The sequence below is a fragment of the Corapipo altera genome, unplaced genomic scaffold (genome assembly GCF_003945725.1).
Source record: "Corapipo altera isolate COAL_440 unplaced genomic scaffold, ASM394572v1 RXGC01000072.1, whole genome shotgun sequence".
NCBI classification, from domain to species: Eukaryota; Metazoa; Chordata; class Aves; order Passeriformes; family Pipridae; genus Corapipo; species Corapipo altera.
The window spans coordinates 1,800,527-1,818,489 of NW_020884943.1; the positions used below are offsets into that span (position 1 = coordinate 1,800,527).

Here is a 17,963-nt window from a genome sequence, read left to right on the forward strand (position 1 = left end):
TTAGCCCAAAGGTAGCTATGAAAAGTAGAACAAGAGAGACTTACATGAATAAATAAGTCATGCTAGTCAGGCTTCTGCAGTTAAATTACTTTTTATCTATTTAAAAACAAATTTCTTACTACATTAGCCTTACAGATACTCACAGTACCTCAGATTTCTATGAGATTTCTACCTTAGGAGACACACATTCCTTACTCTTTGAAATTAAATCCTAAAACAATGGATAGTGTCATTTTTCAACACCATTTTATTCTCCTAATGTTTTTATGCACTAAGGAAGGGTTATATGATTGCATGTCATTACTGCATAGTACAAACTGTGTCTGACTCTACGTTTAGTAATTGCTTTTTTCCTTTCTTTAAATTACAGTTTTCCAATCCCCTCGTTGAACACCATGATCAACAGGTTACTGAAACTGCAGGTCCTGGTGATGCCTCATTAACTCTGGCAGAAGCAGAGTTGGAGGAAACAAAAGTCAAAAAGTGTTGAGGCACCAGAGGCTGAGTCCTAAGGCTTTAATGGAGCACAAATCTGTCCACTGCCCTCAGTGCTCCTGCTGATGACTTACAGCTGACCATGGATAAAATCATAGGATAATTAAGATTAGAAAAGACCTCTGTGTCCCCAAGCACCACACCTACATGATTTTTATATTATATATAAAAATATATATATTACTTTATATATATATTATAAATAGATATATAACACTTTATTTTTATATATATACATATATATTATATGTAAATATACACACATATAATATATATGTATATATACACGTGTATATATACATATATATTATATGACTCTTTGTAGTTTATATATATATATAAAATATTTTTTGCCCTTTAGGTTCACCCTCTGCTTCCTCCGATAAATTTATGAGGTTACACGATATATTTTCCCCCAACTGTGAGCATACAGTTATTTCCAAATAATAACCCTAATTATATTTGTGGGTTTTCATCGATTCTTGAGCAAGAATTTGCAATTGCTTTGGGTAGCCTAGTCAGTGTTATGATTTCCATCCATGAACAACACTCTTTAAGTATCCAGGTCCTTAGGCACTCATCTGGAGAATAAAAAGGAAAGCAGAGTTTCATTCCTCCTCTGTTTTCATTTTTCTCTTTCATCATCACCTCTGTAATGGGAATGGGACAAAAAAACTGACAAGAGACAGATCCAATTCTCAACTAGTTTGAAAAAATTTTCCAATAGCTGAACATAAAATGGTTATTGGTGTGACATTGCAGTGCAAAAGAAACTATATAACAAAAAGAATTGTCAATAATCCAGAAAGTTAAAACCCTCATAGTTCAGGATTAATGATCGGCCTCCTGGTTATTCTTGGTTTTACTTTTTAGTGTCATTGAACTTGTATTCACAGAGCCCTAAATCCCTTTGTCAATACTTTTGGCACCAGTACTGTGTTATACATGTCAGGTACATGACAGCTAAAATGGCTTTGAACTGAAACACTGGTGGTAAATTCTGTATTATATGTTCCTGTACATTGCAAATATTAACTTATTTAAGACACATCAAAAAACACACCTCAGCCTTCTACTGCTTTTGATCACTTTGAGGGAACTTTTTCTAAGATTTAAATATAAGAATTTCCCATTGCTACACAGTTTTCCAAATTAGTGAGCTATCCAGAACAAACACCTTTTTTTTTTTCACTGATCCAGGCACTTCTATGAACTGGTTTTTTAGACCTAATTTATGCTTTTTTCATATCCCTATTTTCTCTAGAAAAAACAAAATGGGTATTTTCAAGAAATCTGGCAATCTGCTTTCCTAGTTATCCTTTCTATACCACGTTCTTGTGCTAAATATCTCTAAGAAGCATTCAGGTATTATGGTGACCAATTATGAATAAAAATATACAACCTACTCATTTGGACTTTTTTTTTTAATCAGGAAACACCCAGGGATGATTGTCCCCAAGTGATACAGCTGCCATGCTGTATGATTTAGCCTTCAACAGATTTAAAACAAGTCTGACACTCTAGACAGCAACTTTTAGGCTGGATGAGAATATCTTAGAAATAAGATACTTACCAGACAAATTATTATTTGTCCTCTGAAGCTGAAACTGCTGCTTATCAGGCATGACAAAATGTGTAAGTGCTGCTCCCATTTTTACATACGATAACATGTTTGACTAACCACACACATTTATGCTGCCCTGAAAATACTAGCCTGCTATATAAAAATATTTATGCAAATCTAATAATAATAATAAAAAGAGAGCCATACATCTGTAGTTAGAGTTAATTGGTTCGTCAAAGGAAGAAAAAGCCAAGGAGAAGATATATAGGAATGGGTATCATAATAAAAAAACACCTTCTATTATACTGCTGAAGTACAGTGGACTGACTATGATTCTTTCACAACTTGTTTCACAGCAGCTGATTTCAGTAGTTTTATAATCACAGATTTACAATATTGAGATGCCAATGTGTGGAAGAAGAGGATTGCAGACCATTATTTTCTTAGCCATTTCCATGTCATATGCCAAGTACAGAGAAATATGAGAAATGCCTATTAAAGAAGCAATATAACTTATTCAAGCCTTCTGGGTGCAGAGGACTAAATGCTGGACTCTTGAAAGGCTGCAGCACAGAAACACTGATACCTTTTACCAAGTACAATAAACACAAAATCTATACAATCATTTAAAAAAAAAAAGGAAAACTACTCTGTATTGCAGTCAAATATGAAAAATTTAATTGTAATCTCTGTGCTGTGTTCCCATGTCCTTCATTCAGTGACAGTGCTACCTGTAAAGCCAAGGAGACCTCAAATTCCCCAAAGGCTCTGACCCTAAATCTATCCTAAACACAGACATAAGGGCTTGCTTGTGTCTTATGTCTTGCCCTTATCCTTCAGTCCTTCTCTACTCTCATGACAGGGGCACAAACACTTCCAACCTGAAGAAGAGCCACATTATTCAGGAAAAATATTCTTCTAGAGATCTGAGAGTTCTGGTCAGTCTGTCTGATCTACAAAAGAAGAGTCTGCTCCCTGCAGAACATACACCCAGTGATCTTAATCTGAATGAACACCAACATATCCATGTGTTGCTCCTGGTTAATACAGTGCTTTGTTTCCAGTGGTAATAATTTTGGGGAATGAAGCTTTCTTCCTATAAAACAGTTATTAAGGAACCGACAATTGCTATTGTGAGAGTAGCAACGTGGGATCCAGTTCTATAATTACATTCTGCTTTCTGAAGTTGTGTTTCAATTTTAATTACAAAGATTATTAATTTTTGGCTTCTGGCTCTGTGCTAATGGTGAAAACCAACAGCTGACATATACAAATTACTAATTGGCTGTGAGTTAGCAATTCGTATTTATATTTCATTTTTGGAATTTAAAGAGGACATGGAAGCATCCTTCAGTCATTCTTCTGTAAAACTTCCTTTTAATTGAAATCACAGATTTCTTCTTATATCTAGAATTCCTCTATTGAATCAGTTGAATACAGGAGCAAAATTCAACCCTGGAGATGAAATTATTAGGATAGTTGTTAATCACTGTAAAACTTAACTGTATTAAAATGTTTGAATTTGTTGAATCAAAACACTTTTTTATCCCTCATACTTTCTCCTAAACTGCCCTTCTCATCTTGGAATATAAGAATATTCCCTACACCCTGTTAACAAGTTCATAGATACCTTCTGGCAAATTTGATTTGGTGTCTCAGATTATTTTATGCTTCTTATATCAAATTTTTCCACTGAAAAAAGGTATGATAAGCAAAAAACACCATACTCTTTAGAGCTGTATTACCACAAATTCACTCTCAGTGCCTGACAGGTAAATGATCCTATGAATTAGCATCCTCACTTATTTTAAATGCAAACCCATCTTCCCTGCGTATTTGCTCTGCAGACATGATCCATTCACCAAATGACAGAAGGAATTTTGTTCCTCAGCAAGAAAGCAGTTGCTTCTCAACATTAAAAAAAAGTTTATTGACATCAGGGACGGGCTTAGAATCATCCTCAAAATTCATCCTAATCTTTCAATTAATTTAAAATCCTCCTTAGTTCCAGTTTGATGCTCTTACAGGACAAACTTTAAAAGATGTTTAAAAAAAAACCCAACCACATCCGAGAGAGAAACTGTACCTTGGTGTTTGTCACTTGAAATGGAGCTCTGGAGCCCTTTGTAACTGGGGAATTCTGCTTCTCAGCTGGTTGTGAAGGGATTAGATTTATAGGGAGAGGCTGATTGTGCAGAACAGAAGACAGGCAGAGCTGCACAGTGTCCTTCAGAGCTTTCAGCTGTGACTCCTGTGGAAAATAAGAAATCACCACTTCTCTAAAGATGTGTTCTGAGGAACAGAATTTCTTACTTTCTCTCTCTGCATTAAACCAAACACGAGCAGCTGCTCTTTTTTTTCTTACTAATGGATGGAATTAAGGCTGTTTAAGGTATTTTTATACAATCAAGTTCCTGTGTGTTACACACCAAACTGCACCCTCTTCCCTTCCCTCCAGTAGTTTTATTCACGTTGATGATTGCAAATAATAATTAAGTATATTTTTTCTGAAAAGAAAATCTACAAAATATCATACATTTATGTATATATATATATACATACATGTATATATATACATATATATATGTGTATATATATATATATACATATATATATACACACTTTTATGTATAATAGCCACAGAGAAGTATTGCAAAGACACAGACTTTGCATGGAGTTTTGATTCACAGCATTCCAAATAATTGTATTTTTCCAAGGATTATAAAGATGAATTTTAATCCAACAAAGATGATTTCCAGCAGAGATGACTTCCCTCATGAGCATATCATACTTTTGCAGTGTATAGTAAGGAAACCACAGGTCTTTTGGACAGTTAAGAGTATGTTTGTCCAGATCCACCACTGTCCATCAAGCCAAACTAAACCTTCTAAGTGGTGAAGAGTTTGCAATTCATGTCAGAACGTTACTATTTTAGTCACAGAAATACAGAAAGATGTATTAATGAAAACAGAAGTCTGTAATTAAATAAGCTGAGACAGTAAGAACAGTGAGATAACGACAGCACTGAGGAAATCTTATTTTTAAATCTTTGCTCCATGAGAGCAAGACACATGTCAAATGTTAGCTATTGAGGTAATTTCCTGACATTCATTTCAAGGGGAGTTAGCAACATCTGGCCTAAGAAAAACCACCCTAGCTTTTATTCTTTTTATTAAGAATGCACCTATACAGACAACATCAGCACATTTCAATCATCAAAGATTTTTTGAAAGATACATAAATCAAGGTATGCCATGGCAGAAGCTGCTAGAAAATACATGTGTAAGTAACATTACACATATTAATTACTGCATATTAAGTAAGAGAAATATTACATATAGAATACAAAAGTATTTCACATTTATCCTAAGCAATGGTATACACAATGTTGCTTTAGTTTATTTGCTACGCAAATATTTTTGAGACCATGACAAATATTCCCTGCTATATGTCAGACAAAGTTCCCCTGAACTGGAATCAATTATATCCCATAACTGGGAAAAATAATAAAAGAGTGTTTCTAAAAAAAATAAACAATGCCAGCCAGTACAGTAGGATCAAAGACAACCATAAAAAGACAATTAATGCATGGCACAATATGGAAAATCAAAGAAATAGGAGATGGAATGTGTTGTGCTGGAGTGTAAATAAACTTGTGAGAGACACTAAGTCCACTGTTAGAACAAAATTAAACTCAATACATATTTAAATCCATTAAAAATGAGTGCAAAAAGATATTTTTGGGCTGTTTCTTTCTAATTTGACCGCCCTCCTAATTTGACAACCTTTGCAGTTGTACTCAACTTCACGTTTAACTGACTTCACCAGCATCACTCCCAAGGACCTGTATTTAAATATTCATCTAAATCACTGCAAGGCTTTCATTTGTTTTTGTCAAATTACACCAAAACATTCACAGCTGATAAACATGCTTACATTCCATTACACTCCTTACTTTGTCAAGGGCTGCTTTTTCCAATTCATCTTTTGCAACTGCTAGTTTTTGCTCCAGATCTGTTAGCTGCTGTGCCTGTGGGAATAAAGGAAAAAAAAAAAAGATGATGTAATCTTCAGTGTATTTTTCCCTGTAATTTGTCACGTGAGAGAGGAAAGGATATAAATTTTTCTAGTAATATATATTAATTGGGTCAGAACTCCTTGCAAAAGGACCAGGCCTTAAGGGATATTTTTTTTCCCTGAAAAAGAAAAGTACGTGGGAACTGTGCTCAAATGTGAATGCAAGTTTATAATAATTTCAATGTCAACAGCAAAATTAATTCCATACTACAAAAAATTTTAGTGTTATGCTATAATATCCTCCTGGAAAATTCAAGGTATTGAAACAGCTTTTTATAATTTTGTTCATTTACCTGACTTCTGAGAACAATTTGCAACACTATTTCGTGGTTTTAAGCATCGAGATACTAACATTAAACTAACTTGGCATAAAGAGACAAACTAGAAAACACCCCAACATTCATGCTTGTAGGGAAATACACTCTCTGCAAGAACTTTCCACTTAAGGGAAGCTCCCAGATTCCTGCAGTTTTCAGCCCTGTCATTAATAGCATTATTATGCATCCAAAAGGAACAAGGTAGAGGTTTCTTTTGCTGTTGTATTTGCAAATAACATTGTTTTCCCTGTTCAAAAAGGGAACCACAGAGAAGGACACTGGACTAACCAGTTACATTTTTGTCTTTGAAATTCTAAGTAAATGAACATTTTGTACATGCAGAGTAACTGGGTAAAGTTCTCATTTCTCAGATAAAGAGCAACATATTCTCTTTTTTGCCCCAATATTTGCAAGCACACTTTCCCCTCAGCACCACCCCACACTCACCAGATTTCTGGAGTTCATCCCCAGTCAGATACTGTTTCCTTGACAGACTTTTCAAGATCTCATGCCCTCTGCTGACTGCAGTGTAGCTTAATGTACAGGTGACTATAGCAGAGCTCAACGTGTAGCCACACAACATAAATGATATATAAATCCCTAGAAAAGTTTTTAACATGGTCATAGACAACCTTTGAAAGCCTGAACTTAAGCTTGGGTCTATGTGATGCAGAGACACTTCTTATTAGATACTAGAACTAGACGTGAAACTGCTTCCATGTCAAAAAGCAAGTCGGAGGAAAAGTACTTAATTTCTTTAATTGATGGTTTCCCTGATAAAGGATTACTACATTGCAATAACACTGCTCACATCACAAAATAAACCATTTCTGGTTTATGGTGAAAAGTTATTCTTCCAAAGGATGGTTTCATATGTATTACTGAAGTCTTCCTGAATGCATCATTTATCAAGACTTATCCTTATTTTTCATAATCCTGTCATATTTTGATGGACTAACATTTGCTGTTAACTTTCATGTATATTTATTTTATTTCACAGAATACTGAGCAAAGAGGTCACTGACATCAATCCAAATGACATTAAGTGAGAATAAAATTCTGGCATTAAGAATGCATTTTGATGGACTTGAAAGCAGTAATATTTATTTACACCTTGGTTCCAAGACTACAGAAAAATCAGACTTTTTTTTCTGAAAACTTTTGTCTATCAAGGCTAAATTCATACTGCAATAGTTTCACTGCAGCTGTAATTTACAAGTTTTTTAGGGAGCCTAATTCAACTAACATGCCTTGGATACTGAATAAAGACAAAATACCAGTAGGACTACACAAGCCCAGTTCTGAGAAGCTGTAAAGAGCCTTTAAAAAGACCAGCCTGGAAAAACTAAAAGGTAGGTATTCCTGTAGAATGAGGTCTTAGAGAGGAAACAGTCCTATTCTTTTTTCTCCCATCTTTGGGCAGTTTGGAATTTTTCAATACTGCACATGACGAAGTTTTTTTCAATGCTATTGGGTACACTCAAAAGCATTATTATAATGAAATAATTTGGAAAATGCCAGTCAAAGTCCCAATCAATTTCAATTTGATATCAATAGTAAATCTTCTCATTTTAGGGGGAGCTGGACCAGGTCTGTAAATTGATTGAATAACTGTGTGCTGCCAGTTAAACGTGGAGCTGCTGCTGCTACACTTAAATAACCTTGTCTCATGGTGCCTTTTAATTAGCCTTGTCTCAGCTCAGAAACCCAGACTAGCTATTTAATAACCATATCCTTAAGGCCACATCTTCAGAGTCACATATAAATTTTTAAATGGTATTTTTCAGTTCATTAAAAAAGTCACAATTTTTCATGTTCAAAGCTGAGCTGTAAAAAAAAAGATCTGGCAATAAACTAATAGACCTGAATTACTAAGTACTGAGATGGTGTTCTTATTTTACATATAAGTGATTTCCAGAACTGCAAGAAACCATTTAAAAAAGAGACTTGTTTCAGGAAGGATACATAATTCAGTGTCCTTAATGAGAAATATATATGATAACAACGCTAAGTAGTGTTTTTCCTGAGTCAAGGACTTTTTTTGGTTGCCGTGGTCTGCCAGTGAGGAGGTGCACAAGACAGCTGGGAGGGGGCACAGCCAGGACAGGTGACCTGAAGTGGCCAAAGGGATATTCCAGAGAATATCATGCCTGGTATATAAACTAAGGGAGTTACCTGGAAGGAGGGTCTAGGATTGTTGAGTGGGTGGTGTTGTGCATCTGTTGTTTTTCCTTGCTTGTTTTTTTGCCTTGTTTGTTTTTTTTTCCCTTTTGTTACCATCATTATTATTATTATATTTTACTTTTGTTTCATTTATTAAACTGCTTTTACCTCCACCTACAAGTGGGCAGCTGCGCTTAAGCAACAACTTCCTGAGCAAAGCACATATAACCTAGATAAAACTTTCTATCTACATTTTAGTCAAGGTTGTGAAAATATACTACACCACTAATGAGGGAAAAAAATAATTGTCTGCTATAGAAGAAACCAAATGAAAAAAAATAAGCCTTGTGCTTCGTGAAAATAAGTAGTACTCAGTATACAGTGATAAAAGACCATGTAACAAAAGATCATGAAATGTTGGTTATCCTAACTGTGTTGTCTCAAGATAGCTATCTGAAAAGTAATCATGCCATATCTTACCAATCAAACACCAACTACAAAAGTTTATGCAACAGCCCTAATATGTTTTATAAAAATCAACGAAGAAAATTTCAATTTCCTGTCTCTCCCAGGGGCTTCATCTTCTACTGAGAAAAACAATTCAATAATATCCTGTCTTAGAGCATTTTTCTACATCCAATAAGCAGCCTGATCTAATCACAAATAATTGATAAACTGAAAACCAAAATCATACAGGCAGTGATAAAATTGCACAAACATACTGACTTGATCAAGGGAAAAAAGTCCCAAAGTGAATAATCAACCAAAGAATTATTTAATAAAAAGCATCATAAGCCTTCTCCCTTGGAATGGAAAAAAAAAAAAGGAGCAGTTTCTAAGACTGAACTGCAACATTGAAGAAGAGCTCATTGTACTACAAAGTAGAAATACCTTAAAGATCCAACAATTTGTATCCTCAGAGAATAGAAAATCTCTATCCTTGGAGGTCAGAAAAAAAATCTGTTCTCTCTCATGACACATTAAGTCACAAAACTCTGCACACCCAAGGCCATGATCAGGTAAAAGACCCAACCTGGCCCAAAGTTCATATCCAATCCTATTTTCTCTACAGACTAAAAACTGAATTCTGTAAAATTATCAAATTCTTAAAATCCACAAGTAAATAGAATAATCTTCATAAAACAACCTCAAACATGAATAAAATCTACACTCTACTTCTGTTTCCTCAGCCATCCATGCATGGAGAACTGAATAGGGAACTCAACATATACTGATAAAATATTCTGGTGACATTAAACCAGAACTCTGTGTGCCCTAGAAAATGGGGTTTATCTAAATTTACCCTGACAAGCTGGGAAAAACAGGATGCCAGTCACTAAAAGCAAGTATAAGATGCTAAATACAAACAATAATGATCAGTAAAACTAATATAGAATATAGAACAATAGGGATGAATGACCCAAGATGGTATTACCACTGGATATGTCATATTTCTGTAGAAAAGGCAAAAAACACTGTGGGTACAGATCACAAAAATCCTTTTTACTCTGCTCAGCATGAGTGAAATGTCCAGCTCGAATTCAGTGTCCATTTTAGGACACTGCAAAGAGACCAAAGAAAACAGGTTCAGATGTGATTAACGTGAAGCATTAAATGATGGTTGAATGTGCTGAGAAGGAAGACTGGGAAAAAAAAATCTATATAAGTTAATTTAAAAAAAAAAACTATGATAAGACACAGGATAACTACAGCAAAATAGGTGAAATATTGCTTTAATTTTAAAAAAAACCCTACTCTCCAGGTCTGTGAGAGACAGCATGATAACTACCCAGCTTCCATTGCAGTATTTTTCAAGACATATAAGAAAATATTTTCTGCTACTGAGGCTGACAGACTAGAAGAGACCAAAGCAGCAGAAATACGTAGAATTCGGGCTGCTGCAGGTTTCTATAAAAAAAGCCCCATTAGATAAGCCTTGTGAAAGAATAACATGGATATAACAGAACCCTGTCAGGAGTCAGAGAATATGGGACATCCTTTCTATTTTCTGTAGCCTCCAAAGAAAAAGGTCTTTTGCCACAAGTGAACCAGTGCAGATGGGACTGCCACATACATATAGAACTTCTGATCTCAGTAAATACAAAGCAATTTGTCTTATTTATGTGTTCAAAAGGAAAATTCTGTTGAGAATATTTTCAGACTTCTCATTTCATCATCTATCAGAGTCTGCTTTTGTTGTGGGCACTTTTCATTTAATCTTCATCCTTTGCAGGAAAACACAACCCAAAGACAAACAACCTCTTTTTGGTGGTATAATCAACTAACAATATATAAGCCACGGGAGGCCAATTATGTTAAATTTATCAAATAGAAAACATCATAAAATAAATGAAGATATAGCTAAACAGAGGTTCAGCTTGCTACTTTCTACTCAGTCATCATTTCTGACAAAGTCAAGGGAAATTTTTTGAGAGCATTTTCTTATCTGAAGCCTTTGATAGTTATTCTATCGAAACAATAAGTTCAAAAATGTTACACATTAAATGTATAATAACAGGAAAGTCGCCTCTTCCAGACTCTCTTCAGTTGTTATGCTGTGTGCTGAAGTCAGCTTGTAGCTTATAGAATTTGTTATCCCTATTTGTTGTAACATCTCTTGAAAAAAAAAATTACTATCTCTAACATTTTTGCATTAGACTTATGTTTAGAACTGATATTTCTTAATAGTTTTTTCTGGTTTTGGTGTCTTTCCCAAGTAGCTTTGGTGAATTTCTCAAGGGAGGTGGCAGAAGATCCAAATGTTGAGGAAATACATTGGGTGAATAAACACACCACAGGGTGAAGATCCTGTCTGAAAGCCAGAGGAATTGCATGTTCTCTCAGGGAAGTTGATATGACAGGCCTGTAAGGAAACTGTCCTCAATTTTCTGTTATCATCTCCTTTCAACACTGAGCTGCAGAAGTTTTATTTACCCTTACAGGGCAGTGTAAAAGCAGAAAGAAAGATAAGAGCATTCTTTTTTGTGCTAAATAAATGAATGTATAAATAAAGCTTAAGTAAAACAATGTTGCCTTTTTTTTTTAAAAAGTTTTCCTGCAATGAAAATAGGAGTTTTATGGTACTTGGAACATAATGAACAATGCTTTAAAATCTATTAAATGGACTAATCTTTCAAACATGCAAAGTCATCGGAATTCTGCTGTTGGTAATTTTAATACATACAGGTGCAAACCGTGGGGGAAGTGGATATACATGTGAGAAATGGGTGGATTTGGGTTGAGCCTGACCACCAGCAGCAGAGAAAAAGAATTGTATTGGAAAACTTGAAACTTGCATCCTCACGCACGTGCAAGCACAAAAATTGTAAAAGGTTATCACAAATTTAAAATATGTAATCAATTAGTTCAAGCCCAGACAACAATTTTAACTTGTTTAACTTGTTTACACAAGTTCTCTGTCAGGTTAGGTCTTTAGTCTTTTTCTGTGTGGTTTTTTTTTTCCACTTAGTTTTTCTTTAATTATTTCATCTCTTTCTCTGTATGGAATGCAGAATCTCACTGTTTTCATGACAGAAATAAATACTTTAAAACTCTGGGAAAACGTAATTAACTTCTGCTAACAGGGAGGAAAACACATATGGTGGCATCAGTTTTACTTTAGAGGGAGGAATGGCATAAATATATACCACGTTCAGTCAGTATGATAATAATTTCACATAGTTTTGTTTATCTTTGACTATATTTATCACAGCAAATGATTATACAAGATACTTGTATAATCTGGCAGTGAAAAGTTATTGCTAGGGTTTTTTTCTGCATCTCCTGCTACTATCAGATATAAATGTTTGCAGAAAAAAATCAAAATATGTCTAATTCTTTTATAATTTAGTAAAGCCTGTGACTTCTTCCAGGATAATATAGCCAAATGATTGGGAAGAGAGTTAGCAAAGAAGGAGTTATTTAAATAAGAAGTGGTCATTAATGCCTGAAATGAATGCAGACCTTCATCTAGCAAAACACTTACACTTAGAAGTACTTCACTGAATCAAGGGTTTATGACCATAATTAAATTATTGCAGTTAAGGGTGGTCTCATTCAGAACCAGTAAGTACCTACTTACAAAGGTAATGACAAAATTAGGAAGACTGAGTGGCAATTTTTATTAATAATTTCTTATTTTTCTCATAATAATACAAAGCAAATTTACACTTTTTTTTCAGCTCTTTAAGGACACTGCTGAATGCTTTAAGACCGAAGTCTGACAAAGAGACAGTAGCTCAAATTCTATTCTCAGTAAAGATATTGACAACCTCTATGGCCTCCAGCACATCACTTAATTTTTGTGATGCTCATTGCTTGTCTTCCAGCTGGCTTTATATCCCATAGGGAGAGTTCAAAAAACATAAACGTACATACATATATGCTCCATAGCTAATCAGATAGACCACAAAACACTTTGAAAACATAAGGAGAGTAAATACATTTCTAAAGTGATGAACTTGTATTTACTACCACCTGTTAGCTTGCTGTCACACAATATTAAAAGTAGATATGATTTACCAATTCACTGGAATATTAAAGGAGAAAGCTGCCTTTTCCCCCCTTTCCTCTTCCTCTCCCGCTTAATCCCCAGAGGTCTAATTTGGTACAGAGCCACTGACAATAACAGTTACCAGAATTTAAGTAATAGTCTCTTGATGCTGATTATGCAAAACAAAAATCAAAACAACCCCTTCCTGTATCACATCTATCTGCACAATTAATTCCTTCACAGAAAGCATTAGTTTAATGGGCAAGGACTGCAGCATTCTCTCATGCCCTTTAGAAACCTGATAGATAGCCTGCAGCTCACATCCTTCTGGTGAACTGCTCCAAGAAGCTCAGAGCTATGTGGAGAGCAGAATTCCCTAAACTTCCTCAGTAAGGCAAACAGAAACCGAGTTCAGTGGGGTGGGAAGGTGGTGGGAGGGGAAAAATGTAGAAGCCCAGTAACAAGACAGTAGCTAGCAGCCAGGATTTTATCCCAAACATTCATGCTCTGTCCTTGCAGAAGACTATCCCTCCATTTCAGAGTTCTGAATAAGAGCTTCACAAAACAGACTCAACACCAATGATAACATTAAACCTGTTACATTTCCAGTATCAAAGCAACCAGAAATGAAATACCACCTGTTCTTGCCCAAACCTATCAGCCTCTCTCTGATCAAGCAGACACTTAAAAGGCTTTCCAGCCTGTACCAAATGGCTTCTGCTCTGCTCAGCCTGTCTGTCTGCAAACCTGACGCACACACAAACCAGCACACTGAATCTACCCTCCCCCACATCTCACACGATCATTTAGGAGGGCAACATAAGGTTTCTGCTCTCTTTGCTTCATAAATCAAATTTCCTTAGTCAGGAAAAAGACTGATGGATAAACCTGCACAAATACTTCTGGCTACACATAAAGGATGTACCCAATTAGCAAAGCAGGCAGTCAACCTCATACCCAACTGCACGTGGTCAGGAGATGTTCCAAGTGTTTGCACATCCAGTTCCCAGAGGAGAACCCAAGCTACCTACCTTGGGACCTACATCCAAGCTGGTGGCTCTAGTATTCACTCATAATCAAGAACTGTGTTCATTCAATACAAGTCAAGGACTTTAAGGCCTAATTCATGTGGTCAAATGTAGTCTCTAGGAGAAGACAACTCTCCAAGGATTTGGAGTGAAGACTATGATGCAGACATCCATATCCAGTCAGAGGAGACCCACATCTATTCCCTCTCACACTAGACACACTTCCTCTTATAACATGTAACTCTGTCCCTCCCTTCCACCCCAACCCCCTGTTCTTTCCATCTGTACCTGAACCACCACGTTGTCAGAGTTTACTGAACTAGGATCAGGATTTCATTGTCCATATACCAGTGACTTGCCAGACAGCCTTTCCCATGTATTCATTCCTTCATGTTCCCATTTTCCTTCTCATCTCTAAGTTTTTTTTGGGTGAGTAGTACCTAGCAGGAGTTCCCTTGCTAAGCATTACTATGCACCCTGGGATAAGTCAGGTCTGGCTTTGGGATCACTGTGTATCAGCATCATGAAAACAGCAAGTAAAAATAATGCTGAACAATCCCACTGCTTCAGCCAAAGAAAAGAAGCTTTCACAACAAGGCAAGATTAGAATTCATAATCTTTCCCTCTGCTCAAGCTCTCAATTATATTGAATTTGAAGAAAGATGTGTTATTTTTGGTAATGTTGGCTGGTATTAAAATTTAAATGCCTAGATGCGTAACATGCCTATTTTTTTTGTCTCTAAACCTATTTCCCTGGTTTTGGTCTTATGATGAACAGAAATAAAAGTTCCTGAAAAAACTTGGAATCAACCTATGCATTAAAAAAAAAAAAATCACAGAAATCACACTGTGTATTATAAATGGCCTACATTATTCCATCTTTACAGTACTGTATACACAATAGAGAGAGTTAAACAGTTCCAGAAGGCAATTTGGACCTCATATTGACATGAATGACTTTTTAAGTAATTCTAGGTATAGTCATTCTGAAGATGACTACTTAATCTTCATCCTTCATGCTGGGAATAAAAGGGCTACTCAGTTAGCAGCCTCTAGTCAGGTGATTTGCATCTCTCTCCTCCTCCTTTAACAGGGATTAATTTCTCCCTGTGTTAACAAGGAGCAAAGTTTTTATTTTTTGTCCTCCTCCCCTTTCTTTTTATATTTATATTTATATTTTATAAATGTGCTAGCTAGACAGACAATTCATTTGGCTTGTTGAAGCCACAGTAGTTTCTTTTCCTAGAAGCTTCACATCTAAGGAATATTACCTTGCTCGAGCTTATCATAAACACAAAGATTTACTTTCAGTGTTGACAATAACTGACTTTGCCACAGAGGACTGCTAATTAAAGGAAAAACAAGAACCATCTGTTTCTATCATTCAGTTAGAAAGATGGAAAACCTGTTACAGGATGTGTGGAATAGGGTAACAGGTTTTGTTCATCAGCAGTAAACTAGAATGTGAGCACGTAAATACAGGTACTCATAAACCAGATACTTGCCACTGCTTTTGTCTATTTAAAAGCAAAGACACCAGGAAACTTTTTAGGCTCAGAATCTTCTCTTCTTTGGCCCTGCAATCAATTTAATAAAAACACTGTCCCTGTTTCATTGTTTTGCATGGAAAAAAAGAAAAAGGCAATATTTCTGAAAATGCATTATGGTATTAAGTCTGTCTTGATGCTTTAAGCTGTTTTCAGAATGAAATTATTCCTTAGAACCGCAGTAATAAAGCCAGCTTTCATATTCCTAGATTGTCACAATACTATATTAACTCTAATATTTTAGCTAACTATAGTGAAATAAAACTTACCTTAAAAATCAAATCCTTTTTCCCATAACGAAGCTCTTTCAGCTGGGCTTGGATCTTTTTTGACTGAAAGTGAGGATAACAAAATCAAGTTTGAGGGTGTTTTTATTTTAAATATTTACTTTTAGACCAGAAAAAAAAAAAGTTAATGAGTTCTGACAACAGCAGAATCTAGATCAGCTCTAAAATGTAGAAACCCCTCATTCCCCAAATCATTGACAATTGTTTTTCCTGGTTGACATGTGAAAAACAGCCAAAAGTATCAAGGAAAATATAAACTGCCACTTACCTAAAGCACATAAGTGAGGGATATGAACAGCTCTTGGGTTCACACATTTTATATTTGAGTTGTTACTAATATTTTCCATGAAGGGTACCTGAAGTGAGCAATCCTATTTTTAGGGGTAAAAAGGCTCCAGAGGATTGCACAGGTTACTCCTTGTAAAAACAATAGGGCACTCCAGGAGGGATTCAAATGATCTAGGTTCTCAGTTTGTAACCATGCCCTTGAAAACAGGCAGAATTATGCTTATTTATATCAGCTCAAGATGACATTTATTTTAAATCTTTTTACATTGACCCTTAAAATCATTCTGAGTAATGGTCTATGTATTATTTTATTTATTTAAACAAAATATAGTAGAAAGGGATTCTTTATATTAAACCCAACTATCCAAGCAACATCTCACCCTTTATCTAAGAATCCTGTCAAAATAATAACTTTTTAAAATAAAATCCACAGTTCTGACCGATATTCAATATGTTTTCTTGTATTAATTAATTAGTTAATTAGTTTTCTTGTATTAGTTAATGCCAAATGTTTTGGATTCCTTTAAATGTATTAGAAGACTACTTCACATGTACTGAAACAGTGTATCCATAAATGTAACATATTACAAAGGTAGTAATAAATTTCATAAACTGAATTTCACAAACTGAAATTTCTGGAAAGATTTGATGTCCTTCCAATTGGTCCAGTCCAATTCAGTGACAGACTTTTGGGAAGGTTGAATGAATCTAAAGATGAAATTTTAGAGCCTGCTTTAAATCTTTAAACAGTGAGACCAAAATGGTTACGGTATTCCATAAAATCTGAACCAAATAGCCAAGATCAGTAAGTTCAATTCATTCTTCTGTGACTTTATCTGCTGTTCATCCAATAGCACTGTCCTCTAATCTGGGCAATGCAATTGGTAGAGCTATGGAATATATTCCACATCACCTAAATTAAAAAATATTAACCAACTTTATATTGTTCTAGGAGTCATGCTTAAGAAAATAAACAGTCTCTGTGATATACAAGGTATACAAAAAGGCTGTAGAGGAATCTGAGAGTTAGAGTTAAGGTATCACTCATTTGCTAAATATCAAAGCTGTGATAAAATTAAGAGTCAAAAAGCTAAATGCATTCAGTGCTCACATAAGGGACTCAAAAAGCACACATATGACCTGCAAGTCTTTGTGATAAAATTTGGTTGTTTTGAGGGTTTTCTCTGCTTTTGAGGGAGAGGGCTGACAAAACTGACACCTCTTAGTGCAGTCAGACAGACAAATCATCATTAAACACAGATCTCTAAACCACAGCACCTGGGAATATTGCCCTGGCACATGCCCATTTCCATGTCCTGGGAACACCAAAATTTTCACCACCCTGCCTTCCTCTCTCCAGGGCTCTAACTTCTCAGAGAAGAAAATCCAGCCATGCAAAGTGTGCAGGATCCCAAGCATGTTCCCATGGATGCTACGGGACAGCAGGGAATCATTCTGTTTGCACTCAGCCTGGGGGAGCAGAATGAAGCAGGAGCTTCCTGGTGGGCTACTCTACTCACAAAGGGCTTGGATCTAATAGCTAAAAGGATACTGAGTTATTAATTAATTAATTGAAAGCAGAAAATACCTTGTTTCTCTGGTTGGTACAACCTAACTGGCGAAATGACCACAAAAAAATGATGTTCCTGCACCATCTTTGCCTGTTCTAATGGTACTAATACCCTTAATAGCCACAAATTTGCCA

The 17,963-nt window shown here is 35.5% G+C and overlaps 1 protein-coding gene across 2 annotated transcripts in view; it reads right to left on the minus strand.

The window, feature by feature from the left end:
- The window catches only part of LUZP2 (leucine zipper protein 2), a 129,965-nt gene that overhangs the window by 19,906 nt on the left and 92,096 nt on the right, over window positions 1-17,963 (minus strand). For both annotated transcript variants that reach the window (XM_027662219.1, XM_027662220.1), the window contains exons 7-9: window positions 15,953-16,015; window positions 6,015-6,089; window positions 4,146-4,310 (exon numbers count right to left, since the gene is read on the minus strand). In XM_027662219.1, the coding sequence (XP_027518020.1) occupies window positions 4,146-4,310; window positions 6,015-6,089; window positions 15,953-16,015 (303 nt within the window). The remainder of the gene's footprint in view (window positions 1-4,145; window positions 4,311-6,014; window positions 6,090-15,952; window positions 16,016-17,963) is intronic.